The following is an 8,442-nucleotide window of genomic DNA, read 5'->3' as shown; positions in this document are numbered from 1 at the left end:
GTCTCGCGCTGTTTCCGCCCACCCGCCGTTCATTCATGAGGGAGCGGAGGGGCGGGGCCTCGCGAAGGGAGCCAATAGGAAGCGCGCTCTCATGCTCGGGGGCGTGGCGAACACCATATAGGGACATAGTTGTAGCTAAGCCACGCCCACACCCGGAAGAGACGGCAGGAAGGAGGCGAAGGTCGGAGTCACGGATTTTATTGAAATGTCCCCAAAAACGAGGGGGGGAGGGGGGAAAGGCACCCCCGGGGCCGTGCGGGGGTGGGGGAGGGGCACCCACGGGGCAGGGAGGTGGGGCCCAGTGGGGCTGTGGGGTGGGAACTGGTCCCAGTTGAGACGGGAACTGGTTCCCAGTAAGGTTATGGGGCAGGAGCTGGTCCCAGTTGAGGCTTCCAGTGGGGCGGGAACTGGTTCCCAGTAAGGTTATGGGGCAGGAACTGGTCCCAGTGGGGTGGGAACCGGTTCCCAGTGGGGTCACGGGGTGGGAACTGGATCCCAGTGGGGTTATGGGGCGGGAACTGGTTCCCAGTAAGGTTATGGGGCAGGAACTGGTCCCAGTGGGGTGGGAACCGGTTCCCAGTGGGGTTATGGGGCGGGAACTGGTTCCCAGTAAGGTTATGGGGCAGGAGCTGGTTCCAGTTGAGGCTTCCAGTGGGGCGGGAACTGGTTCCCAGTAGGATTAAGGAGCAGGAACTGGTTCCCAGTTGAGTCAATGGGATCCCCAGTACCCCCACGGCCCGGCCGGGGAGGGTCAGTGGCCATTGGGGGGGGTCAGTGGCCATTGGGGGGGTCAGTGGCCATTGGGGGGGATCAGTGGCCGTGGGGGGAGGGGCTGGGGGAGCTCAGCGGCCGACACGTCCCAGGGAGCTGTGGGGGGAGGGGGAAATATTTTAAACTGAGCTCAGAATGCCTAAAATCGAGCCTAAAACTCATCCTAACCTTGATCCTAAAATTGAACCCAAACCAAACTTGATAGCAGCCCAAACTGCCCCCAAATCAACCCCAAAGTGAGCTCAAAACCCAGCCTAACCCAAAGCCCAAACAGCCCAAAACTGATCCCAAAATCCAGCCCAAACTGAGCCTAAATCCAGCCCAAACCCAAACCAATTCCACCCCAAGCCCATCCCAAAACCCACCTCCAACTCCCCCCAAACCCAACCCCAATCCCAGCCCAAACCCATCCCAAACCCAAACTGATCCCAAACCCAGCCCAGAGCCCAACCCCAACCACCCCAATCCCAAGCCCATCCCAAACCCATCCCAAACCCATCCCAAACCCATCCCAAACTGATCCTAAACCCATCCTGAAGCCCACCCCAAACTGATACCAAACCCATCCCAAACTGAGCCCAAACCCATCCCAAACCCATCCCAAACTGAGCCCAAATCCACCCCAAGCCCCCCCCAAACCCATCCCAACCCCCCCCCCCCCAACCCCAGCCCAGCCCCCCGTACCTGGCCCGGCGCGGGGGTGGCTCAGGGTGGGGCTGGGGGCCGCCCCCGGGGCTGTCTCGGCGCAGCAGGAAGGGCCGGAGGCTGCCCCGCACCGGGGACCCCCGGGACAGGTTAAAGGGCCAGGGGGGCTCGGGCTCCTCCCGCAGGACTGAGGGGAGGAGAGGGAGGGGCGTCAGGGGGAGGGGAGACACGCAGGGACACGCCCCTGGCCACGCCCACTGAGCACGCACACGGCCACGCCCACTGAGCACGCACACGGCCACGCCCATGGCCACGCCCACCGACCACACCCACGGAAACCACGCCCACCGACCGCACACATGGCTATGTTTACAGTCACACCCATTGATCACACCCATGGGCGTGTCCAGGACCACACCCACTGACCACACCCACCGGTCACACCCGTGGGTGTATCCAGGGCCACACCCAGTGTCACACCCACCGACCACACCCATGGTGACCACACCCATTGGTCACACCCATGGCCACGCCCACTGACCACACCCAGGGCAGCCACACCCACCGACCACACGCAGGGTGACCACACCCATGGCCACGCCCACTGACCACACCCAGGGCAGCCACACCCGTGGATCAGTTTAGAGTCAAACCCATTGACCACACCCATGGGTGTGTCCAGGGCCACACCCACTGACCACACCCACGGTCCCACTGACCACACCCATTGACCACGCCCACTGACCACGCCCCCTGCCCCGCCCCCGCTCACAGTCTCTCTCGCTCAGTGAGTATGGTTTGATCGGCTCCTCCGGCCGCGGCCGCGGCAACGAGCGCCGGGCAGGGGCTGGGGGGAAACGACCCCAAATTCACCCAAATTCATCCCAAAATCCACCCAAATGCAGCCCCAAATCCACCCAAATTCACCCTAAAATCCACCCAAGTTTATCCAGAATTCACCTCAAAAGCCAACCAAATCCGCTCCAAAATCCACCCAAATTCACCCTAAAATTCACCCAAAATTCATCCCAAATTCATCCCCAAATCATCCCAAAATCCACCCAAAATTCATCCCAAACTCAACCCCAAATTCGTCCCAAAATCCACCCAAAATTCATCCCAAATTCATCCCAAAATCCACCCCAAATTCATCCCAAATTCATCCAGGGAAACACCAAAATCCACCCCAAAATTAACCCAAAATTCACTCAGGAAAATGCAAAAATCCACCCCAAAATCCACCCAAATTCACCCCAAAATCCACCCAGGAAAAACCCCCAAAATCCACCCAGGGAATCTCTGGAATCTGCAGAAAGATTTTTCTGGAAAAAACGCTGGAATTTCACCCCAGACTCACCAGTTCTGGTGGAGAAAAATCCCTCAAAGATGACAAAATTGTTCACCTGGAAAAACAGGAAATTACACATTTAATGTAATTTTTGCTGATTTACTTTCCCTGCTTTCAGTTCACACCAATAAATAATTACAACATTTAATTTTATTTTAATACTTCATGTGATTCCCAAACGTTTAAAGCTTAATTCAAAATTCAAAATATGATTTATAGCAAATCCAGCATTTAATATGCAATAAAAACACAATTTTTTTTTTTAATTTTTTTTTTTTATTTTCTCCCACCTGTGGGATGAGGTCAGAGAGCCCAAAATGTTTCCTGAGGAACCCCAGGAGTTTCTCTGAGGGTCTGTCCACTGCCAACTTCTCAGGCTGCACCCTCTCCCGCTGGGATTTTGGGGAAAATTCAGGAATTTTTGGGAAATTTCAGCCTCCACCGACCCCCAAATTCCCATTTTTCCCTTTAAAATCCTCCTTTTTCCCCCTCTGACATTTCCCTTTTCCCCCACAAAATTCCTCTTTATTCCCCCCCCCCTTATTTCCACATTTCCCACCCCAAACCCCTTTTTTATCTCCCCAAAATCCCATTTCCCCTAAAATCGCTTTTTTTTATCCCCAAAATTTCAATTTTTTTCCTCCAAATCCATTTTTCTTACCCAAAATTCCATTCTCCCCCCAAAACTCTCACTCTTCCTCCCCCAAAATCCAATTTTTTCTCCCCCAAAATTCCTATTTCCCTCCCTGAAACTGCATTTTTCCCCCCCAAAAATCACATTTTCCCCCCCCAAACCCCATTCCCACCCCCAAATTCCCATTTTTCCCCAAAATCCCCATTTTTTCTCCCCCAAAATTCCCATTTTTCTTCCCCAAATTCCCATTTTTCTCCCCCAAATTCCCATTTTTTCCCCCAAATTCCCATTTTTTCTCTCAAATTCCCATTTTTTCCCCCAAAATATCCCATTTTTTCCCCCCAAATTCCCATTTTTCCCCCCAAAATTCCCATTTTTCTCCCCCAAAATTCCCATTTTTTCCCCCAAAATTCCCATTTTTCTCCCCCAAATCCCATTTTTTCCCCAAAAAATTCCCATTTTTTCCCCTTCCAGACCTGCAGCATCTCCCTGAAGAGCTCCATGCCCAGCCCCCGGCGCTGTTGGGATTCGTGGATATAAAAATCCAGGACACAAAGAGGCTCCACCTCCACGTGGGACCCATCCCGGTCCTGGGGGACAGGAACACACCCAAAAAAAATTAAAAAAAAATTTAAAAAATAAAAGGGGACCCGAATTCGGGGGGATTTCACCCCAAAATCCCCCTGGGATTGTGCCAGGAACTCACCAGCAGGAAAAGTTTCTTGTAGCCAACCTTGAGGAATCCCAGCACGGAGCCTTTGGGGGAGCTGGGGGGAAAATTTGGGGGGGATTTGAGGGGGATTAGACAGATTTTTGGGAAAAAAAATGGGGGAATTTGGAAGGATTTGGAAGGGGAAAAGGGGATTTGAGGGGAGTTTAGGGGGGATTTGGGGGTAATTAGAAGGATTTGGGGGTAATTGGAGGGATTTAGGGGGAATTGGAGAGATTTGGGAATAATTTGATGGAGATTGAGAGGGATTTGGGGGGAATTTAGGGGGGATTGGAGAGATTTGGAAGAGGAAAAGGAAATTTCAGAAGGGATTTTGGGGGTTTTAGGGGGATTTAAAGATCCTGGGGGGGGTCTCAAGGACAGGGTTGGGGTCTGAGGAGGCTCTTGAAGGGGAATTTTAGGGTGATTTGGGGGAAGTTTTGGGGTGATTTTGGGCTCTCACCTGGTGTCCCTCAGGATGTACAACACGTGCCCCCATTGGGGGTTTATTTTGAGGATATTTTAAGAATATTTTGGGGATATTTTAAGAATATTTTGGGGATATTTTGGGGGTGTTTTGGGGATATTTTGGGGATGTTTAGGGCTCTCACCGGGTGTCCCTCAGGATGTACAGCACGTGCCGGTTGGGGGTTTATTTTGGGGATATTTTGGGGGTGTTTTGGGGATATTTTGGGGATGTTTAGGGCTCTCACCGGGTGTCCCTCAGGATGTACAGCACGTGCCCATTGGGGATTTATTTTGAGGATATTTTGGGGATATTTTAGGGATATTTTGGGGATGTTTAGGGCTCTCACCGGGTGTCCCTCAGGATGTACAGCACGTGCCGGTTGCTCTCCATTCGGGCCGCGCTGGTCACGGGGGTGGAGAGGCCCTGGGCCTGCCTGGGGGGACACGGGACCCCCCCATGACCCCCCCAGGACCCTTGGTGACCCCTCATTCCCTCCCTGGATCCCCCCAATTCCCCCTTGGGACCCTCCTTTGACCTCCCATTGTCCTCAATGACCCCCCAATATCCCCCTGGGACCCCCCCCGGCTCCACCCTCCCATTGTCCCCAGTAACCTCCCAGTGCTCCCAGTGCCCCCCACCTTGGCCGAGGCCTTGCCCAGTTCATCGATCACCGTCCTCAGCTGCTGCTCCAGCTCCTCCCTGCGCAGAGGGGACACCGACAGGAGCCATTGTCATCCCACTTTCCCCTCACAAAAACCCCCAAACCCCCCCAAAACCCCCCAAAATCGTGGGGCCCGCCAGTTTCCCGGCATGCCCCGCGCCCGCCCTTCCCGCCCTGCCCCGCGCGAACCCCGGTACCGTTTGACGGTGCCGCCGCGCCCCGCGGGCCGCAGGTGCTGATCCACTACACAAAAGCGATCGCCCAGCACCGGGGCCAGGTCGAAAGGGAACTCCATGATTGAGCACCGGGCCCGGCCCGGCCCGGCCCGGCCTCGCCGCCGCCTCCGCCCGCCGGGCCCGGCCCGGCCGCCACCGCCACGGCCGCGCCCGGGCGGCAAAGAAACCACGCCCCCCGCGGGAAGGAATCAGCCAATCGCTGCCGGGCCCGCCAAGCGTCGACCAATCAGTGGGCTCCAATCTGCCGTCCTTAGCAACCGAGTCCCGCCCTTAGCAACCGTCAGCCAATCGTTGCCGCTGCCGCGCCCGTCTCCAGCAACCAAATCCCGCCCTTAGCAACCGCCAGCCAATCGCTGCTTAGAATTTGACAGCCCTTAGCAACCGAGTCCTGCCCATGGCAATCGCTCACCAATGGCGGCCCACCCTCAGCAATCAAATCCCACCCATAGCAGCACACGCCAAATCGCTTCCGCTGTCAACAATGAAGCCGCGCCCCTTTCAACCTCTCGACCAATCGCTTCTTCTTCCCTGGATTAAGCCCCACCCCTGGCACCTGCTCGCCCAATGGTTGCCGTCCCTTCTCCCGCCCTTAGCAACCAAGCCCCGCCCCCGTTAGAAACCAGCTTTTCGCGCCACAGCAAAGCATGAAGGGAAGCATCCCCCCCTTTCCCGCAGAGCATTGTGGGATATACTCCCCCTCCACACGCCGCCATTTTGAAGCCTGGCCGCCTTTTTTGCCTCGTGCCTCAGTTTCCCTGACAAGGAAAACGGCAACTTAGGGGGATTTTAAACCGTTTTATTTCCCCGTAGGGCTTGGGGGGGTATCTGGGTAATTCTCCTTAAGGAAGCCCTGGTAAAGGCGGCGGATCCGGGCCACCTCAGTGGCAGGGGGCTGCTGCCACTCGTACCAGGGGTACCAGGCCTGGCCTGGCCCCTTCAGGGCGGGCGCTGGGGGAGTTTTCCCCACGGCCGCGTGTTGGTTGGAGAAATCCTCCTCGGGGACTGGCACAAAGGGGACCTGGAGCCACAGGAGACCTGGAAAGGGAGGGGATTGAGGGGCTTGGGGGGTAGCCAGGGAGGTTGGGACTCCCTAAAAACCCAAATTCGGGGCTCACCGTGGTCCTGGGCCTGGGCGATGGCCTGGGACAGGCGCTTGTGCTGCTGCATGCAGATCCCTGAGGGGAAAAGGGGTCAGGGACACCCAGAGGTGAGGCAGGGACACAAAGGTGACCCCAAGGAAACAAAGGTGACCCTCAGGTGTCCCCTCACCTGTGTGGATGGGGTGGAAGATGACACCGGAGTGGGGGCAGATGAACTGGTCCAGCAGCTTCACGTTCTGGAGGGAGGGAAAAGGGGTAAAAAAGAGAGAAAAAGGGGTGGGAAATGGGGTAAAAAAGAGATAAGATGGAGTAAAGAAGAGCAAAGAAGAGATATAAATGTCAGGGAAAAGTAAAAACAAGGAAAAGAGAGTGAGAAGGAAGAAAAGGGAATATTAAACAGTAAAATGGGGTAAGAAAAATGGAAAATGAGGGAAATTACAGAGAATGAGGAGTAAAAGAAGGAAAAGAGAGAGAAAGAAGAAAAGAAATAAAAAAGAACAAAAAGAGGATAAAGAAAAAGAGAAATGGAATAAGAAAACAAGAAAAAGAGGTAAATTACCAGAAAAGGAAATCAAAAAAATGGAAAGGGAGTAAAAAAGAGAGAAAAGGGGAGCAGAAGGAAAAGCAGGAAGAGGGGATCAATGCATTCCCCCCAAAATTTTCCCCCAAAACTCACCCGAAAATCCACGAGCAGGTTCCGGTCCCGGCAGATGGGGCAGGGGTTCCCCACGTGCTTCCCCCGGCGCTGAGGGAAAAGGGGATGGGGCCGGTCCCAGTCACTCCCAGTCCCTCCCAGTAACCCCCACAATATCCCAATGTCCCCCAGAGTGCCACAGAGAGGCCCCAGTGCCCCCTAAAATGGCACCTGAGGTGACTCAAAAGTCCCCAGACTGCTCCCAGTACCCTCCCAGTGTCCCCCCAGCTCCTCTAAGACGCCCCTTTAACCCCCCCGAGACGCCCCCCAGAGTGTCCCCAGTGCCTCCCAGTGCTCCCAGTGCTCACCAGACAGGCCTTGCGGGTGCGCTGGGGGGGCACGGAGCCCTTGTGGTTGCGGCGGTAGCCGTGCCACACCGGCTTGTCACCGTAGGTGGCTCGGTACTCTGCGGTGGGGACATTTTTTTTTTGGGGGGGGGGGGGGGTTTTGAGGGGTTGGAGACCCCAAAACCCCCCCCCTGGCACCCCAAAAAATCCCCGCCCCCACACAAACCTTCGCTCTCCAGGTACTCCCAGGGCCGGTCCTGGTAGGGGGATGGGGGGGGCGGGGCGTCCTTGGGGGTTTCTTGGGTGCTGCAGAAGCGGGGGAGGTCCTGGGGAAGGGGGTTATGACGTCAGAGTTAGGTTCAGCGTGATGACATCACACAGGGGTGCCCCCTCCCTCCCCTCTCATCGCCCAACCCTTGGCAGTGATGTCAGGAGGGGTAATGCCCGCGGTGACGTCACTCTGGCCGTCCGAAAACGGGCCGTAGCGCGGCATGACGTCATCGCAATGCGGACGATGACGTAATGCCTCACAAAACCACGCCCTCTCCTCGGCCCGAGCGCCCCCTAGCGGGAAACCCGCCGCGCAATGACGTCACTCGGCCCGCCCGCCGCACGTGGCGCGCGCTGCCCTTTCCCCTCCCCCACCTCCCCCTCACATCCCGACCCCCCCTCACCCCCCCCCCACCAAATTCCCGGTGTCCCCTCCCGCCGCTCCCCGCCTCACCGGAGCCCACCGCGGCCTCCCCGCACCCCTCACGACGCCTCCTCCCGCCGCCCTCAGCGCCGCCGCGGCCCAGGCCAGCGCCATCTTCCCGCCTCTCCCTCACGCCCCGCCCCGCGCCTCTCCCACACGCGGGGGCGGGGCGCCGCCATCTTACCGTGCGGCCT

The 8,442-nt window shown here is 56.7% G+C and overlaps 2 protein-coding genes across 3 annotated transcripts; both read right to left on the bottom strand.

The window, feature by feature from the left end:
- Positions 1-221: 221 nt before the first annotated feature.
- Positions 222-5,533, bottom strand: ATAT1 (alpha tubulin acetyltransferase 1). The gene is made up of 11 exons (XM_014892759.2): positions 5,435-5,533; positions 5,215-5,275; positions 4,923-5,005; positions 4,105-4,165; positions 3,875-3,988; positions 3,055-3,156; positions 2,774-2,819; positions 2,189-2,263; positions 1,456-1,603; positions 822-867; positions 222-782 (listed from the first exon to the last, which is right to left on the bottom strand). The coding sequence occupies exons 1-10, from the start codon at positions 5,530-5,532 to the stop codon at positions 843-845; spliced, it is 813 nt and encodes a 270-aa protein (XP_014748245.1). The 5' UTR covers position 5,533; the 3' UTR covers positions 222-782; positions 822-842.
- Positions 5,534-6,252: 719 nt separating this feature from the next.
- On the bottom strand, positions 6,253-8,433 carry MRPS18B (mitochondrial ribosomal protein S18B). 2 transcript variants are annotated; one of them, XM_088157487.1, is made up of 7 exons: positions 8,279-8,431; positions 7,781-7,880; positions 7,576-7,673; positions 7,250-7,318; positions 6,743-6,809; positions 6,589-6,648; positions 6,253-6,508 (listed from the first exon to the last, which is right to left on the bottom strand). In XM_088157487.1, the coding sequence occupies exons 1-7, from the start codon at positions 8,360-8,362 to the stop codon at positions 6,270-6,272; spliced, it is 717 nt and encodes a 238-aa protein (XP_088013613.1). In that variant the 5' UTR covers positions 8,363-8,431; the 3' UTR covers positions 6,253-6,269. The 2 variants fall into 2 exon arrangements, with proteins under 2 accessions (XP_088013613.1, XP_088013614.1); XM_088157488.1 differs by lacking the exon at positions 7,250-7,318 and having other exon boundaries at positions 8,279-8,433.
- Between the last annotated feature and the right edge of the window lie 9 nt (positions 8,434-8,442).

The sequence above is a fragment of the Sturnus vulgaris genome (genome assembly GCF_052056855.1).
Source record: "Sturnus vulgaris isolate bStuVul1 chromosome 38 unlocalized genomic scaffold, bStuVul1.hap1 SUPER_38_unloc_1, whole genome shotgun sequence".
Classification (NCBI taxonomy): Eukaryota; Metazoa; Chordata; class Aves; order Passeriformes; family Sturnidae; genus Sturnus; species Sturnus vulgaris.
This window is presented reverse-complemented; position numbering and strand designations above follow the sequence as displayed.

Excerpts from the sequence above, each read along its gene's own strand:
- MRPS18B (XM_088157487.1), bottom strand. The coding sequence starts at position 8,362 with ATGGCGCTGGCCTGGGCCGCGGCGGCGCTGAGGGCGGCGGGAGGAGGC. Across the intron at positions 7,674-7,780 it reads GGAGTACCTGGAGAGCGAAG|AGTACCGAGCCACCTACGGT; the intron begins GTTTGTGTGGGG and ends TCCCCACCGCAG. Across the intron at positions 6,810-7,249 it reads ACCTGCTCGTGGATTTTCGG|AACGTGAAGCTGCTGGACCA; the intron begins GTGAGTTTTGGG and ends CCCTCCCTCCAG.
- ATAT1 (XM_014892759.2), bottom strand. The coding sequence starts at position 5,532 with ATGGAGTTCCCTTTCGACCTGGCCCCGGTGCTGGGCGATCGCTTTTGT. Across the intron at positions 4,166-4,922 it reads TACATCCTGAGGGACACCCG|CTCCCCCAAAGGCTCCGTGC; the intron begins GTGAGAGCCCTA and ends TTTTCCCCCCAG. Across the intron at positions 868-1,455 it reads CCACCCCCGCGCCGGGCCAG|CTCCCTGGGACGTGTCGGCC; the intron begins GTACGGGGGGCT and ends CTCCCCCCACAG.